Source organism: Gadus macrocephalus, chromosome 20, assembly GCF_031168955.1.
Source record: "Gadus macrocephalus chromosome 20, ASM3116895v1".
NCBI classification, from domain to species: Eukaryota; Metazoa; Chordata; class Actinopteri; order Gadiformes; family Gadidae; genus Gadus; species Gadus macrocephalus.
The window spans coordinates 18,572,994-18,598,628 of record NC_082401.1 but is presented as its reverse complement, the minus strand read 5'-3'; the positions used below and the strand labels follow the sequence as shown (position 1 = coordinate 18,598,628).

The 25,635-nt window shown below is 45.8% G+C and overlaps 2 protein-coding genes across 2 annotated transcripts; both read right to left on the bottom strand.

The window, feature by feature from the left end:
• Positions 1 to 304: 304 nt before the first annotated feature.
• Positions 305 to 13,595, bottom strand: me3 (malic enzyme 3, NADP(+)-dependent, mitochondrial). Its single transcript, XM_060040363.1, has 15 exons — positions 13,416 to 13,595; positions 12,779 to 13,003; positions 10,853 to 10,986; positions 9,730 to 9,879; positions 9,362 to 9,437; positions 7,803 to 7,964; positions 6,779 to 6,882; positions 6,148 to 6,257; positions 5,891 to 5,988; positions 4,569 to 4,682; positions 4,381 to 4,486; positions 3,831 to 3,973; positions 1,982 to 2,155; positions 1,582 to 1,680; positions 305 to 1,429 (listed from the first exon to the last, which is right to left on the bottom strand). The coding sequence occupies exons 2-15, from the start codon at positions 12,992 to 12,994 to the stop codon at positions 1,268 to 1,270; spliced, it is 1,848 nt and encodes a 615-aa protein (XP_059896346.1). The 5' UTR covers positions 12,995 to 13,003; positions 13,416 to 13,595; the 3' UTR covers positions 305 to 1,267.
• A 325-nt stretch (positions 13,596 to 13,920) lies between these two features.
• ildr1b (immunoglobulin-like domain containing receptor 1b) lies at positions 13,921 to 25,385 on the bottom strand. The gene is made up of 8 exons (XM_060040364.1): positions 24,886 to 25,385; positions 23,943 to 24,113; positions 22,792 to 22,941; positions 22,075 to 22,194; positions 16,765 to 16,911; positions 16,209 to 16,334; positions 15,084 to 16,108; positions 13,921 to 14,594 (listed from the first exon to the last, which is right to left on the bottom strand). The coding sequence occupies exons 1-8, from the start codon at positions 24,932 to 24,934 to the stop codon at positions 14,556 to 14,558; spliced, it is 1,827 nt and encodes a 608-aa protein (XP_059896347.1). The 5' UTR covers positions 24,935 to 25,385; the 3' UTR covers positions 13,921 to 14,555.
• Positions 25,386 to 25,635: the final 250 nt, after the last annotated feature.

Sequence of the window (25,635 nt, the reverse complement as noted above, 5' to 3'; positions counted from 1 at the left end):
ATATACTGGCAACAGGCAATAAACAAATGAGATAAGCGTGGTAGGTGATAGGATAAATAATGGCTTTGTCCTCATGTAATCTGCCATATTCTTTCCAACCCAAGGAGAAACTAAAAATCTTAGAAGGGGCACAAAACCTTTATTTTTAATATTATGTCCCTGAAATGTGTCCCCAAATTGTATTAAATAAAAGGATGTCCCCGCTTTGGAGGTCTATTAGCACAAGCGATATATCTTTTGACTCAATATAGCATAAATACAACAAACTCATAGGACGATCATCTCAAGAAAGCAACTCACTCAGTTGTATTTCCAACATTTATTGCATTTTTTCCCATTCCATTCCATCCTGTCACAACATTTCCTTATTTGACAAACAAGACCTTCCCACGGTGTGTGAGTGCTGAGCCGAGAAGACAGAAAGCCACGGTTCACTTCAGAAACGTTGGAAAAAAAACACAGAAAGCTCGGTACAAAACGAACCTATAAAAGAGGACTCATTTGGACTATAAAACCATGACAACATCTCAAACAGTGGAACAAGTAGGGCTTAGGATAACCTACTCGGGGGGGGGGGGGGGGGAGGGGGGCTAGGTCACGCCGACATAGTATACACCTCAAGCAACCATCAGGCAGGGCCAAGGAGGTGAGTTGTTCAATATGGGGTCTGGAATTACAACTCTGGTAGCTTTGGAACTAAATAAAGCGAAAAGGCCCACTGTCTCATATGTAGGCTGTTTTTGTGCTTTCTTGAAAGGAGTGAGATATTTATTTCAGCCTTGAGGGGATAGTGGACGCAGGCACTATGAGCACTTGTGCATTTGGCCATAACTATGTACGCATTGCAAAAAGTCCAACCGTAATTATTTGAATATTCAGAAGCACAAGGAGTATTGTTATATTATGTTTTGGCAGGACATGCAAATACAGCAGCAATTGATATTTCCCGGTACAGGAACAAAGCATTCCACCGTCGCTGATCCAAAATTATATTCAGCTAAAATAAAGAAAAGCCACTTCTATACTTAATATCAAAATACCAAATTGGACAACACAAAAACAAGGAAGGCAGGTCTCTAGGGGAACTCAGCATCCAGAATAGATTTCGTAGGAGATAGTTGGGGTCCTAACCTGTGCGTCATTTCATTACGCAAGAGATGGGCGCCCACAGATATAGATTGCATGCAACTATTGATAACGCAGCCTGTGAAGCCCATCTGAGTCGGCCTGGGCAGCGGGGTGGCCTAGGGGAGACGGGGAGTGTCCCTCACACGTCCTGCATGTTCATGGCCTCCTCGGGCCATCTGTAGGAGTCCAGGGTGAAGGAGTCGTAGTCTGGGCTGTAGATGTGAGACAACACGAAGGCCTCCTTGTCCTTGGGCTCAGGGTAGATCGAGGCGATGTTGTGTTTGTATGCGTAGTTCACCACCTAGTACGCCAGAGGCAGAACGCGGGGAAGAGGCAGGAGGAAATGGATGAGAAACAAAAAGACGTCTGATATTTCCTGATTGAAGGGAATCGATATGAACTCTGTGCAGGGGGGGGGCTTGGGGTTTTTTTGGGGGGGAGCATTCGTTTTACCTTGACGGCGATCTTGAAAGACACCTCTCTGATGTTGCTAAGAGGGGGATAGAGTCTCCCCTCTGCCAAGTTTTCCTCCGTTACCATTTCAGCAATCGCCTGAGAGACAAGAGTCCGCAAAGGAACAGAAGAGATCAGTGGAAGATGCAGAAGTAGAAAGCAGAAGCTCAGCGTGGAAAGCACAACAAACTTAGTTCAGACTGAGTACTTGACTGACCTCTATGACTGGGAACATATTCAATTGAACCAAAACTAAACGTCTACATTTTGGTGCTTTGATGTGGCAGTTTGTAGACATTGATACTCAAATTCTTCATACATACTGTTGTGATTAAGTGTAGTTGTGTCAGAATTACCGTTGTCCAAATATTTGGGATACGAAAATAAAATAAAATATCACCTCAGCGGTAGTCAGGAAGATGTCATCTGATATGTGTCGCACGCGGGCGGCGATGACCCCCAAAGCCACGCCTGGGAAGACGTAGGCGTTGTTCCCCTGGCCCGGGTAGAAGGTGCGCCCGTCAGCCAGTGTCACCTTGTCAAACGGGCTGCCACTGGCGAAGATACCCCGCCCCTGACAAAGGAATCATCCGTCAGCACAGACATAAAACTGCAAACCTTTACCCTTTCATTGAATGAAGCTAGAATGTGCCATCACAGTATGCAAACTGTAATCGGAATTTCCATAAGACATGTTGTTCACAAGACAAGTGTCCTCAATAGCATCCAGCTATTGTCTTTTTTCAGCCAATAGACATATATAGAGCTATTAATATATCACTCTTAGAGAGCGAGCGAGCGAGAGATTTCAAAAAGGTAATTAATTTATAATAATAATTAATCTCATTAAAATATATATTTAATGAGATTAATTATTATGATAAATTAATTACCTTTTTGAAATTGAACAATAACAAATTACATTGAAAAACTCGACTGGGGAAGCCAGGGGTCGACAGCCGGAAAAAATGCACTTGCCCCACCACAGGGACCCAGTTGCCCCACCACAGGCCCAGTTGCCCCACCACAGGCCCAGTTGCCCCACCACAGGCCCAGTTGCCCCACCACAGGGACCCAGTTGCCCCACCACAGGCCCAGTTGCCCCACCACAGGCCCAGTTGCCCCACCACAGGCCCAGTTGCCCCACCACAGGCCCAGTTGCCCCACCACAGGCCCAGTTGCCCCACCACAGGCCTTGGCTTGGGGGCTGCAGCTGGATGCTACTCGGTTCCCTGGGGGGGAAACTGAGGCACTCAGATGCCGCAATACCTGGGATGCCTTCCCTATGATGCCAGAAGGGAGCATTGGCATGCCTATCCACAGCCGTACCCTCAAGGACGGTTCCCTGCAGTGTGCCCACTGTTGGGGGCACATTACAGCGCTTCAACCTTTGCATGCTTGCCGCGTTGCCAATGGTTGCCCTTCTGCAGAGACTTCTTTGATCTTGTACTATTTTTACCCTTTATTACAATAGCTCTTTAGGTTTATTCTGAGTTGTGTTAATACAGTTCAAAGGATTTACACCACAGCACAAGCAACCACCGGCAAACGGGATGCAAGAAGGATTTGAGCAAAGCATCCCCCACCTTTAACCAAGCACTACGGGAGTACATCTTGGACTCTTGTATTTAGTGAAATGTGTACCACATTCGAGTGAAGCTGAGGAACAGGACTAGCCTGGCACCGCCCACCTACCTACTTCCGCTCAATTTTCATTTCACTTCAGTACTAGGTCTGGGTCTGCTTAATGTAAATGTGTTCCATGTCAACCCGATTTCTGGCGGTCCAATCAGCGAACAGAGGGAGTGGCTGAGAACGATGACGTCTAGGTCACGCGCCAGTTTCAGTTGTAGTCAGAGATGAGTAGTCAGTCAGTCAGTCAATGACAAGACCCAGCGTCGACAGTTGACCACAAACATATCTCTGTCCTAGCTGTTGAATATTAATTTAGAATGTACAACTGTTCCTTGAACTCTTACATCAGATAAACAAAACCTGCAGCTATCGTTCAGAGACATCTTCACGTCCCGTCGCATGACATACGATACGTCACGACCAAACGCGATGTGATTGGTTATGGCAGATCCAGAGTGGCACTGGGCAGATCCAACCATTTTAAAACTTCTACAGACACCCGCCTCCAAGTGAGTGAACGTTTGTCAATTGAGCAGTTCCAGACCTTCTGTACAAATGAAATGAAGTACGATGGTCTGGTAGGACCAGGCTAGAACAGGACGGTGCATTGCTACCTCTGTGAGCTGGTAGCACTGCTCTGCCGTGCACTCCGCCTTGCTGGTTGGGTTGCTCAGGGCAAAGATGATTGGCCGCTCGTTGAAGGTGGCCATGGCTTTGATGATGCTCTCGGTAAAAGCTCCAGCGATGGCAGCAACTCCTGCGAAAGGTTTGAAACCCAATTCATCGCAGGCTTATTGGGATTGCACTTAAATGGTATTTTTAAGCTGGAACTTTGATTATCTATATATACACTCATGCCATGGATGTGAAGTGATGTTTTGAGTTAATCAATGATACAGGGGAAAGGTCATTGCTTTTTGTTGTTACCAATACCTTTCCAACATGTCCAGCAGTTGGGTAACCATTTGGGAAGTCGATCTAGGTTTCTTTTGAATTGATACCAATTAGGAGTAAGTCACCATAGATGACATCAGAAGTGCTACTGATGTGGATTAATAACACTGATGTGAATTAATAACACTTATGTGTGCGATGTGAATCTGCCCATTTCCATTCAAAGGGATGGACCAGTGGCTGATGGATAAAACATGGGACCGGGCTCACCAATGATGGTGGTAGGTTTGATCGTGTGCACCACCTCTTCCAGGGTCTTGATATGAGGATGATCCTGGGCAAACTCCTCCTTCTCGTGGTTCAGATTGCCTCTGCCCTGCAACGAGTCAACCGGCTTCAGAAACACACATTTGATTGGAGATCGTTTCAACTGGCTTTTTTAGAAAGGATGGCATTACCTTCACGATGAGACCTTTGGAATCAACCATCCAGATCCTCTTGGCGGCCTCTGCTCTCGGCACACCCTCTTTGGCCATGGCCATCAGCAGCAGGTTGGCGATGCCCAGAGCAGCCTGGAAAAGAGAGGAACCGCTATTAATTGATTTCTCAATGCTTAAGGCAGGGCTGGTAGGAAGTGAAATTATCTGTGCCTGATATTATCATACATTCGAAGACACCATAGAGAATTGCCTTTCTTGACAACAATAAAAGGAGCCGAACTCGCACACCATGTAGCCGATGCAACAATACGTTTTTATTGCATAAAAGTCTAAAGCGCTACCCAAAGTGGTGTGCAAAACGTTTCCAGTCCCATTCAGACCATCCTCAGTGCAAACATACAAAAGGTTAAAGACTTCGTTATATAGACTACGCCTAGTTGGTGGCAGACAGATCAGGTATGCCACCAACCATCAGGTTGACGTGTTGTCTTGACATTTTAAAAAGGCACCGCTCCTGTTTTTTCACTTTTCTTGCCAACATACCTGGCCGAGCTCCTCCCTGACTTCAGGCACCACGCATGTACTCCATTAGGCCTTTCAGACCGCCGCAAAATCGGCTAGCTTGGAGCTAGAGCCATTGTTTTGGCGCCAGAGAACCGGCTCCGGCCTGTAAAAGCCGGTTCGACTCCAACCCCAGGATTGAGCTGGACTAGAACTGCCTTTACGCCAGGGGCAGGGGGACGGGGTTATCCTTACCTTCATAAACAGGAAGACCAACGAAGGCGCGAGGGTTGCTGGGAAAGCGGAGACGTATGCCGACGTTTGCAGTGACGTCATGACGTTGCTCTCGCCGGCTCCGTGGCTGGCTCTGGCCGGTGTGAAACCGACTGGTTCATAACTGGGATAAGCCTGGAACCAGTTTTGAACTGGCCCTAGCACCATTCCGGAACTGGCTCTTGGTTCTTTTTGGTGTGAAAGGCCTATATCAGGCCTGTTAAGGGGAACCATCAGACTCTGCTATTTTCTGATGCAAGACAGTACTGCTTTATCAGCATTTTTGGAGAAAGAAAAAAAAACATCCTTCTACATCAGCTCCATTCTCCACAAAACATTTGTGAAGAGGTTGGAACATTGGCTAGATTTTTTTCCAAACCGAACAATGGAGAACGCAAATCCAAGACCAATGACATCATTGGTCCTTTCCGCTATTGTTTGAAACAGTAATCTTATATTACAAGATAACAAGTGTGATGGCCCCAATAAGAAACTCAAATGAACGGATTTCCGTGATGTGGGAATACAGGAATACAATTGCACCAGTAGAGTAATTCATACTTTACCTCTCCTGCACCTTGGAAGACAAATTTGTGGTCTGAAAGCTTGTTTTTGGTGATTTTCAAAGCAGCCAAGACCCCAGCTACAGCTACTGATGCAGTGCCTTAAAAGTAGAAATAAAAATAAAAATGAATGTGCGGAAAATGTAAACTCTAATGAATCATCAACCAAATAATAAGTTGATAACTTCGGCTTTGTTATGCGTTTTCTCAGAAAAATGAATCACAGGCTTCCAGAAACCACTGGATACTGTGGATGTTACCTTGGATGTCATCATTAAAAGTGCAGTAATGGTTCCGGTATTTGTTCAGGATGCGGAAAGCGTTGCTGTTTGCAAAGTCCTCAAACTGAATGAGGCAGTGCATGCCGTACCTGCCGGAAGACAGGGCGTCAGTAAACAGGACAACACCTCATCCTCATCCTCATCGTCATCCGCTTATCCGGGGTCGGGTCGCAGGGGGAGCAGCTCAAGCAGGGGGCCCCAGACTTCCCTTTCCCGGGCCACATTGACCAGCTCTGACGGGGGGATCCCGAGGCGTTCCCAGGCCAGTGTTGAGATATAATCTCTCCACCTAGTCCTGGGTCTTCCCCGAGGTCTCCTCCCCACTGGACGTGCCTGAAACACCTCCCAAGGAAGGCGCCCAGTGGGCATCCTTACCAGATGCCCGAACCACCTCAGCTGACTCCTTTCTAAGTAAAGGAGCAGCGGCTCTAATCCGAGTTCCTCACGGATGGCTGAGCTTCTCACCCTATCCCTAAGGGAGACGCCAGCCACCCTTCTGAGAAAACTCATCTCGGCCGCTTGTACCCGCGATCTCGTCCTTTCGGTCATCACCCAGCCCTCAGGACAACACCAAGACCAAATATTAGTCCACTAAAGCTCCTTCACTCACTTGTCCGTCACGGCCTGCATGAACTCATCGATGAGGTCATCGTATTCTTTGCCTCTAATCCTCTTGTGCTTCAGTCCGATGTACAAGGGGTCGTCAAGTAGTGCCTGATTGGATAAAATACAAAAAAACAGATGTAATTCGCATGATATTCCCCAACTTGGCAGCTACCCTAACCTCACCTAACCAGCCTGCCCTTCAAATCTCTCCAAATCCGTAGAATCACTTTTTAATGATTACTTGGAGTCAGTGGTGAAAATATCGACGGTACCGGGGCCCAGACGCCGCCAGGGGCCCAAAAAAAAGGAGCTGTCCAGCTCGGCATAGGCGACCTAGGGCGACACATGTGTCGGGGGCGCCCTCTGGTGGCGCCCTTAATTAATTAACGGCCAGCGCCGGCCCTGATGGTGACAATAGCAGTTGCGTGTGTGTCCATGCGTGTGTGTCCGTGCGCTTGTGATTAGTGATTGTGATTATCACACACACACACACACACACACACACACACACACACACACACACACACACACACACACACACACACACACACACACACACACACACACACACACACACACACACACACACACACACACACACACACACGATTACGACTATAAAAAGGTCACCATACCTTTAACGAACATAAACATGATTTTCCATTGGGACATATGAACATGTACTCTACTGATCTCATTGTCTCATTGAAGACGTTGTCATTATTAGATAAGGAGGAGCAGGGAGCCATAGCCTGAGGATGATCGTGATCATACCAAATTTCAAATACTTCCCTCTGAAGTTCCTTATATCAGAGCCGTTTTTGGAAACTGTGACAGTGTTGTTTCTCGGTTGCCCGCTACGGTGACACAGACTCCGCCTTCTTATTTTATAAGTCCCCCCCTTAAGATGCCGAATGGCTTAGTTGGCTGGTGCCAAAAAAGACCTGAATCACAGAAATTTGAAATTTGGGCAGGGATCCAGGGTCTTAAACCAGGCACGGGAGCGGGGACCCACGGAGCCACGGTACCTGGTTGTCAGTGCCAACATCCAGGAGTACAGGCAGACACTGCTGGGGTTCGACCCCCCCACAAGCCGTGTACAGGGCCAGCTTCCCCACGGGGATGCCCATGCCGTAGCTGCCCAGGTCGCCCAGACCTAGGATGCGCTCGCCGTCCGTCACCACAACGGCCTGGAGACGGAGAGAGGAACAACATGAGGAGCATGCACACAGACACACCACCAAAAAGCAGAACGAAAGCAGATAGGGGGCACTCTGATGTATATCTGAATGTTAGATGCATAATCTGAGAGTCAGTGTCTTGAGTATGGAAGTGTGTGTATTCATGTAAATATAAATGAGTATATATGTTTTCTCAATTTACTACAATTTTATTTTTCTTACAAAAATACAAACAATAGAAACTGAGAATTGGAAATCATGAGTTGTAATGGTAATTGATGTCTGATTCATGAACGATTCGTAAATAATCTTTAGGGATCTGGTACGTACAATTCGTATATCTGCGAGTGGATTGTTCATTTCGTTCATTAGTTCTTTGATTTAGATACGACAAAGATCCAAACTTCACAACACTAGAAATTATACTGTATCAACTCAGATCTTTAAAATCAGACATATTTGAATAATGACTTTGTGGAACTGGCCACAGTGGCCAGTTCCACAAAGTCATTCAAAATAAAATAAAAGTGATTTACAAAGGTCAGTGACTGACCTTTGTAAATCACTTTTATCCTTCGATCACAGCCAGAGGAAATGCCTAACTACTAGGGATGGGCAAAACGATTCTTTGTTCCGTTCACTATCACGATTCGTTAGTTTGATTTCGTTTGTTTGATTCGTTTGTTGAGTCAGATGGTCTGTTACTTCATTTGGCAGGGAATCGGAAAAGATGGAATAAATATTAAGCATATATATATATATATAAAGCACATACGTGCCTTTTTTTCATAAATATCCTTAATACATGATGGGGTGCAGTAAGAATTAAATGGCGTCTTCCAAGTAGCGCTAATAAGCAGTGAATCACCATTGCGCGAATTCCCTACCAGACCAAACGAGACTCGTAATGGTAGGTAAAAACAATACTTTATTAAAGCATGCAATTGTGATGTAGAACAAAATAAAAAGGATACAAAGTGTTGCATGATATTGCAGCCTACAGCGATCGTTAGTTAACTTGTGTGGTGGTGCCTCATCATTTGCTTACCCACGTGCCATGGCAACGTGATTGCTACCTGCTGTAGTACTCTCATTGGCTGAATCGTTGAGAACGTTTTAGACTCAATCAATATAAGGTTGCGGGCAGACGAATCTCTGTTCGATTGTATATTTTATGGACGTGACCATATTTTTGTTATATGGTTTTGGGAATCAGTTCTCGTCGTTCACCTTCGGGATTCGTTCGTTCTGACCGAATCGTTTGCGACCGACCCATCCCTTATAACTACAGTGCATCAGCCTTGTGGACTGATGAACTAGAGTTACTAGAGCGTAACAGAAGAGCGGTTCACAAGAGCAGAGTGGTGTGCGTCTGGGAACGTGGAAGTGCGTCACAGTGTGGGTACCTTGATGTTTTCTTCAGGCCATGAGTTGAGTACGCTGGCAATGTGGCCTTTGTCGTGTATTGTGATAAAAAGCCCTCTGTCAAAAAATACATTAAAAATAATTGAAAACCCTACAAATAAATACGATTTGAGAATAAGAATGAAATACACAATGAAATAAAGCAGTTGTTGTTTGGGAGGCCCTTAGCAATGTTCCCAAGTTTTGAATTTCCTTCTCGCCAAGTTTAACAAAACATTTGAACGCTTAAATACAAGGCCATAATGATGCCCGATAAACGGTGAACGATTAGATCATATAAAGGATGCTTATTAGTACTTGTACTAGCGCATATAGGTACAGTACTCCTGGGTAAATATGGGTGTCCTACCTTGGCCTTCTGAATGCCAGGCCATACTGTTGACAGGCCAGCCCCACCGTGGGAGTGTAAACAATGGGCATAAACTCCTCAATATCTGAGGTCAACAAACGATAAAACAGCTTCTCATTCCTGTCCTGGAGAGTCATCAGCAGAATGTACCTGGGTAGGAAAAAAAGATATACGATAATGAAAAATATACCAAGGATACACATAAATAACATCAGGGATTTGGGGAACTGAAATTAAGGTAGGTAATGTACTTCATAACTAAAAAGTATTGCATGTTGTGGCATCCCGGGTCCGGCACAGTGAACCTGGAGGCCCAGGGGGCAGGTGGTAGAGGCGTGGTACCACCCATATACACCAGATGGCGCCAGTGAGCGCATTGGTGCCAGCGCAAATCAGCGGGAATCAAGGCACCTGTAGAGAAGCATGGCTGAAGTAGCCTGCTTCTAGACTCATTCAATCAGGGCTCTCCCGGTTTTCGCGTTGAGAGACGGATCCACAAGGGGGAGAGACAGACGAATACCCAGAGGGTTATTCCTGCCCGAAGGAAACGTGGAGATATTCCTCCCAGTTTTTTTTTAATAAGATACTTAAGTTGAATAAACAAGCAGAATAATGCGCTGATTGGGAGGACGTGGTTCACTCACCAAGCCGTGTTGCCAAAATGTAGGAAACTTGTATCGCGTGTGTGCTGTGGTCGTTGCCTAGCTACCGGGATGCCAGTGGTATGCCTCATGCTCCGTCTGTTTACACTGCAGGCCGGCTCACACTGTACAACTTTGAGAGCTGATTTCTCTTCCCCTCCCCCCTCTGAAAATATTTGAGCATTTCTGAGACATGGTCTAACTCAATTGAAGAGAGTATCAGATTACAATATTTAAAGAAGAAATGAAAACAAAACCAACATTGTCATGTCAGCAGTTTCCTTTCTGGATTAAACAATTATGCAAAAAACAACACAATGCAATTGTTTTCCTCAATCCTCAATATGATTCATAAGTTGATCGAAATGGTCAACCCTCTCACGAGAAGTACAAAAAGAAAGAAGAAAAGTGGCGGGCGGTGTATTCCGTTTACTCTTTCGGATGCTGACGACGGGGGTGTATGACGCATGGGTGCTGCTCACTTGTCCAGGGGGTTGCTTCGCGTTTCATAGCTCTTCATCACACGCAGCACCTGGACATCCTGGGAGAGGAAGCAGGGAGGCAGCAGGCCGTGGATCCCCAGCTGGAGGCGCTCCTCCAGGCTGAAGCCCATCCCCTGCAGGCCAGAGGTAGAGGAGGAGGAGGAGGTAGAAGGAGGAGGAGGTAGAGGAGGAGGAGGAGGAGGGAGGAGGAGGAGGAGGAGGTAGAGGAGGAGGAGGAGGAGGAGGAGGAGGAGGAGGAGGAGGAGGAGGAGGAGGAGGAGGAGGTAGAAGAGGAGGAGGAGGAGGAGGAGGTAGAAGGAGGAGGAGGAGGTAGAGGAGGAGGAGGAGGTAGAGGAGGAGGAGGAGAGGAGGAGGAGGAAGAGGTAGAAGAGGAGGAAGAGGAGGAAGAGGAAGAAGAGGAGGAGGAGGAGGATGCTGGTAAGCAAGAATAGAGCCTCTGGAAAACCCCATCCTCAAGGCAACACTAAAATAAACTACAAACACAAAAAGGGAAGCCACAGCGTGGATGACGACTCATGAGTGAGTCATGGGGGCTCCAGCTACCGCGCCCAAACAACATCCACTCGCCTTTTACTTTCCTTGTTTCCTCATCCCTGCACCTCGCTATACACCCCTCAGCTGACAAATAGTTATCTTATTGATTGTATTTGGGAACCTTGGTATGCAACCATTCATTTGAGCTAGTGGCAACTGCGTCCGGGGCATAAAGAGCAGCTGCGGAAAACGGCTGGACCTCCTCTGCTCTCTGGTGGAAGGCAGGGCTGCTACACTTGCGTCCATTGGCACGCCTCCAACGAAGTGTGTGGAAGTGTGTGTGGAAGTGTGTGTGTGTGTGTGTGTGTGTGTGTGTGTGTGTGTGTGTGTGTGTTGGAAGCTATTTGTAGCTATTAATTCCATCCAATAGTAGCGTGGTCTACAGTGCCACCCCAGAGCTCGTCCCTTGCCTTCCTCTCAGCTATCTCACTCCACTTCCTATTTCCTGTCAGTGAGCACACTAGCAAACACTGACCTGCAGTACAGCCGCTAACCCTGACCTGCACTACAGCACCTAGCAAACACTGACCTGCACTACAGCACCTAGCAAACACTGACCTGCAGTACAGCCGCTAACAAACACTGACCTGCACTACAGTAGCTAGTAAACACTGACCAGCACTAACTACAACAGCTAGCAAACACTGACCTACACTATAGCAGCTAGCAAACACTGACCTGCCCTACAGTAGCTAGTAAACACTGACCTGCACTACAACAGCTAGACAAAACTACCCTGAACAGAACGGCAGCACTAGTAATAAAGTCACAATGGATTTGCATCTAGGTCAAATACATTTATCAGATCCAACTTGTACCTGCCAGCAACTACCAAGTTAGCCGTAGTTTCAGTAAGAAGTTCGGGTAGGAATTTACCAATCACGCAATTCCAGTTTGAATTCTAGGCCCTTGGCTGCCCTTCAGTGGACAGCAGTCAGAACCAGTGGCCATTTATGGAAGACAATTAACCAAAAGGGAAACCAATGTCCTCGCTGATATGGTTGCATCTTGATGCAGGAAACAAACACAGCACAGACATGTCTATGATGAGCTGATGAGTTGTCTTGAGCTTTTGGTTTCGGTTAATCCTATATTGGACTTCACTTAAGACAGACACAACTAAACCAATTAAGTCATGCCTGTCTAGACTGAGTAAATAACCTGTGCTGTGCTTTGTAAGAAAGTAATTGTGGTAGGGAGGGCAAAAGGGGGCCTATCTCAGAATATCCAATACTTTTTTATTTTGTGCAATATGTAACAAAATACGTTTACATATTTGGTGTCTGTGTTTAACAAATCTACTGTATTGTATGACTAAACTAACTTCCACTTAATCAAAACATCCCATGTGTTTTCCATTAAACATCTTACCTTGTTCAGGTGCGGGTTTCTGGTAATGTCATAGCCTCGTTTCTTGGTGCTCACGCTCCCTTTGCGGCTCGTCCCGCTGTGACAAGCCCTGGTGGCGGCTGCAGGGCAGGCGTTGTCCGCGGGACTGGCCACACCAGAGGCCCCATAGACCCTGAGCGCGCCATTTGAAGTGCGTCTGCATAGCGACAATAGAGTTTTTCCAGGAAGAGAGTTCATCCTGCCTGCCTGCAGAGAAAAAAGCGGGGAGAGGGACAACAAATACTCGCGTCAGGCGTTGAAGAGGAGAAACGTGAAGGTAATTTGACCTAGAGAAGATGAATATACATCAATCATCATTCCACGAGTAACTCATGTTTCGCCACCATCCAATGTTAGGTGAGTAAACAACTCGCGTCTAGCGTTAGGTTTGGTCTGTCTTGCACACCTCTATAGAGCAATAAACAATTACTGAAATCATTGGTCATTTATTCAACAACAATATTACACTATAGTATATTTAAAAGATTAATTGAAGGCACAATGTCACTAATTTCGTGCTAGTGAGAAGCTAACGGCAGCTATGATGACAGGTCTTCTTCATGAAGCAAACTGCGTAGCTTTTGGCTATCTCTTGTTGCTATTCCTCAACATGCCTTACCTCCTTAAAACCACTTGAATATGAAGTCCGGTTCCGAGTTGTTAATGTTTGAGCTGCCGTGGGACCCTCCTTCCTCTTGAATTATACCGCGATCAGTAGACTGAAGAATGGATTAAAAAAATGATCCAGGCTTCTTTGACATTGACACTTGAAGCCTGTCTCCGCCCCCCAGTCCCGTGCAGTAGGCACCGCCTTTCTTATCAAACACCAATCGGGTGAGTGGAAATAAAAGCACGGTGGATGGGGCTCAGGTTCATTTGGGGAGACGGCAAACTGCTTTGCACAAGCGGTGTTATTATCCTTACATCCATGATCCTTACCTACCGCCGCTCAGTTTTTCATTCGTCACCGTCAGAGCGGCGGTCCATTCAAAGCCTTCTGTAATGTTTAAAGCATAGGATTTACAAACTAATCTCAACCCATTATGCTTAAAAGTTTGGATGGGGCCCTCTTTCGGCCAAATATTGAAACTGCTTATTAAAATGAAATCATGAAAGTTAAAGCGTTTATATTGGTTGTCAACACAGATTTATTAAAAAATGATGATATTTATTGAACATGCATAAAAGTTACATTTACAATAACAAGTATTCAGACAAAAAATATTTAAGTACCTGTGTTTGGAGTTACAATCAAAAAAAATTCAGACCAATACGCCTGAAGAGCATTAAAGGATAATATAGAAATCATGACAGTGTGCAGTTATGAAGTACTCACATTTGGTCACTAAAGCTATTTTAGAAATGACAATGACAATATGCTGGATTCAACGATTACTTCAGATAAAAAGCACCAATTTGTGCCTTCATTAAAAAATACCAAAAGCAGATCATACACATTTAACATTAAAGCCAACAAAGCTATGTACAAATAAAATTTTACATTAATGCAACCACATTATACATGTCGTTAACCGTTCTAACATCACTGACTGGCATTGGAAGTTGGAACCACTTTACAGGTGTCATGAGTATTGACAGCTTATACAAAAACAGAAATTAAAAAAAACTTCATAATGAACGCAGTAAAAAAAAAATTACATTAACATTTACAGAAACAATTTTTCCAAACAAACAAAAACTTCAATGTACCTGCAGTCTGTCTTCAATGTCATCTTTTTTTTCAAAACAAAGATAAGCTTCAGATCACTACGCTGATGCCACTACGTGAGCTTCTATCCTATAAGAAAAAGTGGGAAAGGGGAAGAAAAAGTCAATACAAGGGAAGCAGAGGAACCAGAAACCATCCAAACAGAAATGGGCAGAAGGAAATGCCAAGGAGAAAGAGAGAGAGAGAGACAGAGAGAGAGGGAGAGAGAGAGAGACAGAGAGAGAGAGAGACAGAGAGAGAGGGAGAGAGAGAGAGAGACAGAGAGAGAGAGAGACAGAGAGAGAGACAGAGACACAGAGGGAGACAGAGAGAGAGAGAGACAGAGAGAGAGACAGAGACACAGAGGGAGAGAGAGAGAGAGAGAGAGAGAGAGAGAGAGAGAGAGAGAGAGAGAGAGAGAGAGAGAGAGAGAGAGAGAGAGACAGAGAGAGAGAGAGACAGAGAGACACAGAGAGAGAGAGACACAGAGAGAGAGAGACACAGAGAGAGAGAGACACAGAGAGAGAGAGAGAGAGAGAGACAGAGAGAGACATGTTAGTAATCGCTAGAAGATCTTACGGAGAAGCGGTCGTAGTGCTTCCGGCCGCTGTTCTGTCCCGGCTGGCTCTCGATGGAGGAGTAGCTCGGGGGCTTCTCTGGCCACAGCTTCCCTTTGCCCACCCGTCCGCGGAGGTCCTCGTCCGAGCTCCAGGACCCCCTGCGACTCGGCGGCGAGTAGCTCCGCTCCCTACGCGGCACCGCGTGGCGCATTTCCTCCATCAGATCATCACGACTGCGGGTTCTCGGCCTGGACGCTCTGCTCCTCCCTCCTCCTCCTCCTCCTCCTCCTCCTCCTCCTCCTCCTCCTCCTCCTCCGGCTGTGGCTGCTGCTCTCCTCCCGGCCGACCCTCCTCGGTCATCCCTCACCCCTCCACGAGCACCTCCTCCTCCTCCTCTCGCCCCTCCTCCCCCCCCTCCTCCTCGACTGCTCTCCCAGTCCGAGTCGTCGCTGTAGCCCCTCAGGATCCCCCTGCGTGGGGGCGAGGGCTCCCTGTACACACCACGGCCGTCCCGGCGGGGGCGACTCCCTCCTGCGTGGCCGCCGCCGCCGCCGCCGCCGCCGCCGCCTCCCGCGCGCTGTGAGCTCCCGCTGGACTGGCTAGAGACCCGGCGGCCTCCCCTGACCCCCTCCCCGGCCCCGGGCCCCCGGCGGCTGGGCGGGTGCTGGACAATGGGCGGCAGGGTGATCACCCTTCTCTCCACACCTCTGACACCCATCTCGTCCAGGGCGGACAGCATGCTGGGGGGACCCGACGAGAAGGGCACCGCGTGGGGAGGAGGTTGGGTCGGCTGCCGGCGGGGTCCGGCCTGGGGCAGGTGCTGCATGGGCTGCGGAGCCACCGTCACGGGGACGTCCATGCCCCTCACCTGGTGCTCCAGGAAGTCCAACATCTGGTTGGGGTCCTGGTGGCCGCCGTGCATGCCGTCGCTGCCGTGGTAACCGTGGTGCTCTGGAGGAGGGGGCTGCTGGAAGAGGGGCATCGGCTGCATCCCGATCGGGGCCATGGCGAAATTCTGCTTGGTCGGATATTCTGAAAACGAGTCTGGAGTGCCACAATTTGAAAAGTGAAACCACTGCAAATGATACAAAAACAAAAAAGCAAAACACCACACTATGCCCTCATGAATAGAAAGAATACCTACTTGAGTACAGCACGGGCTGGCCATGGGAGGAGACGTTGGAGCTGACGGGGGCGTACATGGGCTGTCCGTGCATCCATGGAGCCATGCCCTTCTGGACATCACGGATCATCCTATGCTGCATCACCGCTGGGAGGGGGGGTCAAGAGGAGAGCCAGTTAAGGGTTTGTAAGCGGTCCACACGGTGTTCGGATTAAGCAAGCTAGCAGACAGGAGTCGGCGCTTTTCAACATGTGTTTGGGAAATTTTGTTTAGAAATGAATAAAGCCATTGCCGTTTTTTGATTGACGTTTTTACATCAAACCGGCTGAGAAGTGACTGGACGCTCTCCCACAGTCAGTTCCTAGTGTGAACCGAATTTGTATTACTTTGCTCCGAGCGCACCATGGATGTGGAGAAGCCGAGCTGTCCCCTACGCCCAAGGTAGCGCCACTCCGCCGCCACTAGGTGGGGCTACAGTGCTTAATCTCAAGTCCATAAGAATTATTTTGGAATTAATGACCCTGAAAGGCATGAGAACATGGGTCTGAGGAACAGAAGGAGGAGCGGCCTGCCTCACCTTTCTCTGGGCAGCAGCAGGTGCGCGGGCAGCAGGGACAGCGGATGTAGCAGCAGCACTTCTGCGGGCAGCACTGGCAGCAGCACACGCCCAGTAACAGGATGAGCAGGAGAGCCCCCAGGATGATGAACAGGACCGTCAGCCAGTCTGTGGGGAGCAGCGAGGTCAGGGGTCACGGAGAACCTCAACAGGGAAATGGGAGTGGCTCTGGGAACGGGACTCAAATGTTCACCTCGCAGCCCTTTGCTCTAAAGCCAAAAGCACACGGCTGAGCCTGGCCAGACGCAAAACTGTGTTTTTTTAGAATATTGGCATTGAAAGTAGTAACTTTAACTTGATATTGTCGTTGCCATCTAATCTACATTTAGATCAGATGTTTAAAATCAAATTGAAATTGTATTTGGTGACACATGGTGTTAAATAATGTTTTTCTCTTTGTAGAATAATCTTAACCAACTTAAATCAAGTAACGATTTTCATTCCCTCTTTTTATTTTTGTTTTTGTTTTTGTTGAATGTTTTTGTTCTTGTTGTATGTTGTGTGAATGCATGCTTTTATGTTAAATAAGATATGCAATTTGGAATTTTTGACCTCAGGAAGAACAGCACTCATCTGTGTATGAGATAGCTGATTGTGGATCAAATAAACAATTCAATTCAATTCAATACATCAATGCAAGTGTTATTGATTTAAAAAGAACATCAACACAATTAAATACACATTTTAGAGAGCTCCATGGTGACTAGGGCTATTTTAAGAACATGCCCTGCGGGCGACTCCACGAGGTCCCGGCGGGCGACCAGGTGCCCGCCGGGACCATGTTGGCTACACCAGTGGCCTGTACTACGAACCTTCGATTAGTGGGTTAGCGAGGTATGTTGCGCTCAAAGCCTGGGTGAGCTGGGACACGAAAGTCAATCTCTTTTTAGCGGCGCTGTATCACCATGGTGACTTATGCTCTCAACCAAACCTGGTCGGGAGCAGGTTTTCAGTCTATCGGGTACGATCGGCATGCTCAGCTTCCTAGCCCCTCCTTTGACAATGGCGTCACCTTTACTGGGTGCTCCCGTGGACCTCGGAGCCCGTATCGTACAGGGGTCTCTCAGACAGAGGCTCTTTCGGAACCGATCCCATGGCATTGCCTGAGAATATTCTTTATGAGAGATACAGGTTCTCATCAGCGGGTATTCGCTATTTGATCGTCCTTGTTTGACCTTGTTATGTTATCTATTTGTGCTTACTTCGAACTTCGGGTCTTACTAATCCACTACGCCAACGCCGCTACCTCTCAGTGGTTGAAAACATATGCGATACATTTCTTACATAGGGTGTATTTAAAGTGAATTTCCTAAACTATAGAATAAGGCAGTGTAGAATGTTGGTGTATTTTAGTGTCTCTCTTATTGTTCACATTTCTAGTCTAGGAACAGGCCAGGGCCTCTCATACATACAAGGTGTTATCCCCAACATTCTGCCATTGTTATGTCTCAACAAGGTTGAACCAACCTGGTCCTCCGGGACATAGCCAGGGCCAAATACCTTATCAAGGCTGAGAGTGCGTCTGTTCACGTGTTATTCATCTATCCCCTTTATGTATTATACTCGCCCCAACCCTTTGGTTCGACGAGTAGAGGGTTTCGACAGCCAAGGAACAAGTCATCGACCACCGGGTCCACTATAGATTATTCAACCTAAGTCTGTATCTCGCTGTACATCCTGGAATAAACCATCTATTCAACCCTCTAATCCAACCTGTCAAGCTGCTTTGATTTCGACTTCAAGAATTACTACTACGACTGAAAATACACAACGCAGAGTCTGTCCGAACAGTTTAGAAATAAGCTGAAATCTAACATTTGGTGCCGTGACACCGTCTTGAAGAGAGAGGAGTGAGAAGATGATTGCCTCTGAAGATTGCCCTGTGACCGAGAAGAGCGCGCGCCCTGCCTGGGAAGACGTCTGATCAACGCCTGCCCTGCCGAGGGACCCGCATCCACAACGCGGCTGAACCAGCGCATCTCTATGCACCACGTGGGAATCAACGGTGACTGAATCTCATTCCACACTCTCGACCAAGGGAAAAGAACAAGAAAGTAATCTTAAAATAATCTACACACACATAACTGTGATTATTATTATTTGTTTTACTATTAGTAAAGTTCATGTTGGTTCCTTCTTGACACAACTGCTCAGCTTTAGAACTTTTTGTTTGTTTTGTTTTATTTTTGAACAAAGGTTCAATCATTCATTCATTCACACAAGGTTTATTGAGAACTATGATGACTGATTACTGATTACTGATATAACCATTTTCGAATCAAGCGATTCATTTTTGTATGATCATTTTTTCATTGTTTATCGAATCATTAAGACAATTACAAACATAGTTGATCATCATTAATGTTGGAGGCTGTGACAATGCCTCCCCCATGACTGATACTGCACTTTTTCTTTGCCCAGGAGTGTTCGTCCTGACGCCCTACTACGAACTTTCATCCTCATCCCCCATCACACCTGCGGTGGCCATCAATCAACTTGAAAAGAACTCTGTTGCAACTGCTACTCAAAACCAACTGAGTCATGATGTTACCAGTATTGTTTGGGATGTTGTTGTGCCATCTATTTACAGGGGGAAATTGTTCATTTGACAGACATGATGTAATCCACAAAGATAACACATTTTTACAAACTGCCCATGGGTTAGCTAAGGCTAAAGGGGAGCAGTCATGTTGGGTTTGTGGGCTTATGCCAGCTTCATCTCAGGTATATCCTTACCTCGCTGTCCCGTTCACCATCCCCGAGTATGTCGCAGCTTATAAACATGATGTCATCAGAGGTAACCCTAGATCTGGATCTGTAGCAGCACCACAGGTTTCCTATTACACTGTCCCAATGGATGCAGGCCCCCCAATTAAGATCAATTTGAGCTATGCTCCTATGGGTGTCATTTGTTGGACCAATGAAGGAAAGGGGCTGGATGTGGGTAGGAGTGTGTGTTCGTATTCAGCTATTGTGGGCCAGAAACAGGTTTCCATATCGGAGAAGAATCTTTCGGTGAATGTCCCCCTACCCCCAGTAACCCGCGTTCCTGGTGATTCACCTGGCCAAACGGTTGCCACTGATGCTTTACCTGCGGTAGGTGGGACCATGTTTGTGTGTGGACAGGACCCTTATTCATATCTGCCTCCTAATTGGAGTGGTTCATGTTATGTCGCCTATATAGTGCCTGCTTTGGAGATTGTGTCAGAGGAACATTTGAAGAGTAATGCTACAATTAGATCTAAGCGTGCAGTTGCTACTCCAACTCAGAGAGTCTTTGCTGCTATCATTCCAAACTATGGCGTCACAATTGCTCTGGATGAGATTAGAGATTTAGTACATATTATTGACGCTATAGCGAACGATTCCAGCCATGGCCTGACTGATCTTAATCATGAATTGTACGGGCTTAGAACAATGATTTTCCAACATCAGTATCTATTGGACTTCCTTGCTGTGCATCTTGGAGGGTACTGTTTCTTTATCAAGCGCCATTTACACCAGAGATGTTGCACGTACGTCCCCGATGCGTCTACGAATGTGTCTAATTATGTTCATGACATCTATGATAATGTGGCCAGGCTGAAGTCGGAAACGGCGGGTTGGTCTTTGGGAGGATGGCTAAGTGGGTTGGGTGGGTCCATGTTTTCTCAGATAGTCCAAATCTTACAGCCGTTTGTCCTTCCCGTTATTATGCTCCTGTGTGTTTCACCGAATGACCGGCCCCCGACCGACCCCCCCCGGGGACTGCCCCGATCTTGTTAGCCCCCCTTAGGGTGGCTGTGTTAGAGAGCCCACCCCATCGCAAGGTCTGGTGCCCCAAACTTCGCAACGTTTCTAAGGCTAGGCCTTCCACTGAGGCCATTAATTTTGTTTAGAGGAACGGAACCACTTTCTTCTGCTGGGAACAGTGGAAGCTATTGAAGAATGGTGGAGCTTCACTGCCAAGCAGAGGGAGGGGCCTGGACAGTTGACCTTCTTGATTCTTTAAAATTTTTATCTGTTTTGGTTTAATCATGTGTAACCTAATGAGTTTGTTATTTTCTTTATTATAGTGGCCCACACCTGGTTTACTTGTGTATGATTTGAATTTACTTGTCTTTTGCCTTTTATGCTTTCTTTCATTGATTTAGTTAATTATTAATGGGTCACCAGAAAATACACTGAATTCTCTTTTTGTGGGTGATCTTTAAACTATGTTTAGTATGATCAAGAGGGAGGAATGTAGAATGTTGGTGTATTTTAGTGTCTCTCTTATTGTTCACATTTCTAGTCTAGGAACAGGCCAGGGCCTCTCATACATACAAGGTGTTATCCCCAACATTCTGCCATTGTTATGTCTCAACAAGGTTGAACCAACCTGGTTTTCCGGGACATAGCCAGGGCCAAATACCTTATCAAGGCTGAGAGTGCGTCTGTTCACGTGTTATTCATCTATCCCCTTTTTGTATTATACTCGCCCCAACCCTTTGGTTCGACGAGTAGAGGGTTTCGACAGCCAAGGAACAAGTCATCGACCACCGGGTCCACTATAGATTATTCAACCTAAGTCTGTATCTCGCTGTACATCCTGGAATAAACCATCTATTCAACCCTCTAATCCAACCTGTCAAGCTGCTTTGATTTCGACTTCAAGAATTACTACTACGACTGAAAATACACAACGCAGAGTCTGTCCGAACAGTTTAGAAATAAGCTGAAATCTAACAGTAGGTTGGATGTTGCTTGTGCATTTTGAAATCATCATCATTCTTTTGGGATTAATGGCGAACAATTCTGCATTTGGCATAGTTATTTTATAGACCATACGCAGAATATTTTCACTTATACACATTTATATAGACTGCTTGATCTATCCAGTTTGTAAAGGTGAGAAAAATGACATGATAAACGCCCCATTCACGTGAACGCGCGTTGAACCTAAAGCGGAAAACCTGGCTCGACTAATCGAATCCTAAGTGAGCTTCGTAGAACCATTTAACTCTGATCACGAGTTGCGTCTCTGTCGATCCAGGCTTTCCCAAGAAAGCCTGGATATGTTCAGCGAGATTCGTAGTACAGGGCACTGGTTTGACACTATAAACTGTTGTTGCCATTCTTCCAAATCTTTTTTTTCTACAAACAAAGCAATCCCTTTTGCCAGAACAATGCATTGTGGATCGATATGTCATTTCTTCAATACAAAAACACATGTGTATACTAACACTCATGTATACTAATACAGTGGTGCCAATACATACAGTAACCGGTAACCAGTCCTACTGTACTTACGGTAGACGATGAGTTTGATTTCCCGATCAGAGTCCCCGACAGTGTCGCCAGGCGCGTCAATAGTGCAGAAGTACATGCCGTTATCCCACCACATGACCTCGGTAATGGCCAGGTCTGCCTCTGCAAAGGGATAGCAACTTATTTAAATGGACTATGTGAAGAAAGAATCTGATATTCCTACTCATTACGAGCTCCTTTTGCCGGTAGATGAACTGCAGCCTGCATGAGCTCCATGGGTTGAGGCAATAACAAATCAGAAACTTAAGCTAGTGACAATCCTAAATAAATGTTGTGGTCGCATTTTCTCTGGTTAAATTACAACAGTTTTATAGGCAATTAATGCAAGTTATGCATGTACAAATCCTACACGCAGTCCCTTTAAGTATACAACTTCCAAAATATAACATACACAAAGCGGCTGTACTTTCAAATATAGGCCACATATGTGCATGGTTCATAGATGCATATTTAGTCATCTGGTCAGAGGCTTTTATCCAAAGTGACTTCTACGTGAGGCAAAACAAACAAAGCATATCATCCATGTTGTTGCTATTGTTTTGTATGATTGCTGAGAAGCTGTGGGGAATTAGGCACGATGGTCTTTTTGTTCATACCATTCAATGTCCTACTTCGAAACCTAAACGAATGCCAAGGGATTTCATCACGGATCAGACAGTTTTCCGACGGTCAGTGTGTGTGTGACATTGAGGGACTCACTGTTCAGAATGGTAATCTTGCGCTCGCGGTACTCCGCGCCCAGCATGGCCTCATTGGTGCCCCTCTTCTGGACCACCGTGCGCAGCGTGCGCTGCCGGTCCGGGCAGTCGTTGGCTGGGTCCTGCCCAAGGCTCAGAGCTGCCTGGTAGACTATCAATGTGAAGACCACCAGGGGGATGGGGACGTTAGATTAACCAACCGGGGGAAAGAGACAATAATATCCTACAGGAGCCATGTAACAATGTGGTAATGATGTTATGTTTATAACTTTCTCCCGAATTGTGTTTTGTTGCTGTATTCTTTCAGCATTGTGAGACCATCCTGCTACCGGGAGATTTATTTTGGGAAACACTTTACACTCAATGATACAGTACCATCCAAGTAAGGATTAATATGAGATATCATAGAAAATGCCATAGTATCAACACTGCTCAAGAAGTTTTATTGAAAAAAGTATTCCTCTACATTTAATCAAGCATCTTCAAATTAATGTAAAGGACATTGATGGGGAAATGTCTCATTGTCGCAAACATCACAGGATTGCAGTGTGATATAAAGAATCAAAAAGGTAAACACCTAGTTCATTAACATTACATAGACTGAGAGGGCTAAACTGATTAGCTGTAGCCTGCATTGTCATTCTAGAACGAGGGGAGGGAAGAGGTCCTGTAATGGGAGGGAAGAGGTCCTGTCTGTGGAAGGCGGGTTATTTACACATTAAAGAAGTGAGGTGTTTGCATTAAGTATCAGACCTCTTTGCTCCATAGTTAACGCTATTCAACTGGGGAGAGGAGAGACCCTAAATTCAGAGATCTCATACAAAGGACTGTTGCAATTCATAAACAAGAAGACAAAGTAATGGGGATTATATGTGACGTGTAATTAGATGTTCATATTTTCCACAGATTAAATATGCCGTTTTGTGTTTGGAAAGTTTGGCCAAGCACAAAAGGTGGCAAAAGCCTTACGAACGTGAATCTTTTCAACCCAGTCGTGAGGAATGTGAATTTCTAATCTGCCTTGTGGTGAACAAGTCTCCAGAAACTCCCACCATATTATGTTCCCTCCCGCGGTTCGGTCTTCGTAATGCGTTTTTTTTGTATTTTTTTTTTTGCTTCTTTGCAATGACACACAAGCACCGGCTCACTCACCCGTAGAGTAGTACTCCAGCACAGGGTCTTTACAGAAAGACTTATACCTCCAGGTAACCAGGACGTCTTGAGGGTTGGCCGAGGTGGAATAGTCACAGCGGAGGATTACCGAACCGAAGAGAAACGTAGTCCTCTCTGTTTCGGTAACGATCACCTGTATGGCGAACAGCTCTGATATAGAGATGAGGCCGGAGAGTGGTAGACGACGTTAGAGATTGTAGACAAATAATACTAATACAACTTACTGAGACTGCAAAAGAATATATCTGAATAGGACAACATTATGAATGGGCTGGTATAATGCAAGTGTACATTAACTGCATATGAATATGCCTACGTCAATATTAATAATAGACTAGGCCTATATTGTGTTTAGGAATCCAAAACACAATATATCTTTGAGGAGGCCTATCAGTAAAAGCAAGAGCAAGGCCTAGGCCTGAACTGTAATGCAGCATGCTTGGACTTTTAAAACCTTTAAGTGAGTTATACTAATAAGAATCTAACCCAACTGGTAGCATGGGAGCTTATTTCAAGAAGGGCAAACGCACATATAGTAACTATGTCTTTAAACTGTAATTGCTGCTGTCAATCATCTGCAATGTTTACAGCTCTCAGTGGGGTGTTGACAGATCACAACGCTAATCGGAAACAAGTGTACATCGAAAGACAGGGTTTAAAATATAAAATAAAATATAGGCCGATATAAAAAGATATAGGCCTATTCATTCGAAATAGATTTTAGTTTTTTTTTTTTACATTATCTCGTAAAGTGGCACTGGGCTGTCCTTGCCGTCTTGTTTACACCTGTCGATTATTAACCTGTCCACATTCTTTATTTGTTCAGTTTGTCCATGTGTCTTAGACCTATAGCATACATCGATGAGGTATGGCCGAAATGTTAAATTAGTGTGCACCTTGAAACGTTTTGAAACAGGATTACCTTTGGGCAGGTGAGCCAGAAGAAGTGCCACCAATATCATATTTCCCATCTTGTGCTCCCAATCCTGTCGCGGAAGCGACGGACACTTTCTGTTTTAAAACTCAATATATCGAGAAAATACAAAGCGTCCAGACTTCTGCGTGGCGTAGAAACTTATCGACATTATCTGTAATTGTATACGATCGTTGCGCTAATGTTTTTTCGTCCACGGTATCCGCTTGTTAAATCGTGAGCAGGCCTAATGGCACGGCGAACAACTTTCTCACAGGGAATAACCAGCGGCACTAGCGTCCCATCCCCCAGCTCCAGGTGACATCACTGACCCCTCCCTCGGAACAACAGGTGGATTTCTCCGTGAATAAAATAGATCAAAATGTACAACGGAAATAAAGAAAGCTGGTAAAGAGACGATTGCTCACCGCGCCCGAACACCCTTTAGTGTTGGTGACTTAGTTATATGTGGCCTTTTGCAACATGCGTCGCATAGCAGCCTACAAGTGGGTTGGGCTCTGTTGTTTGTATCTCTCCAGGCTCCTATTCAGTTTATTCAAAACACTCCTTCCTGGCTCAAGTACTGTTCTCTGTTGAATGGGTAGCCTACAGCCTACTTAAAAGATCTTTAGGGATAAACTACATCTCATCTGGTTTTCGAGAATTGGCTTAATTTTGAACTTTCTGTTTCTAGGCTTTTTCCCTAATATTGTGAGAAAGTCTGGGAAAAAGATACATTTTTGTTTGCACCTATAATCT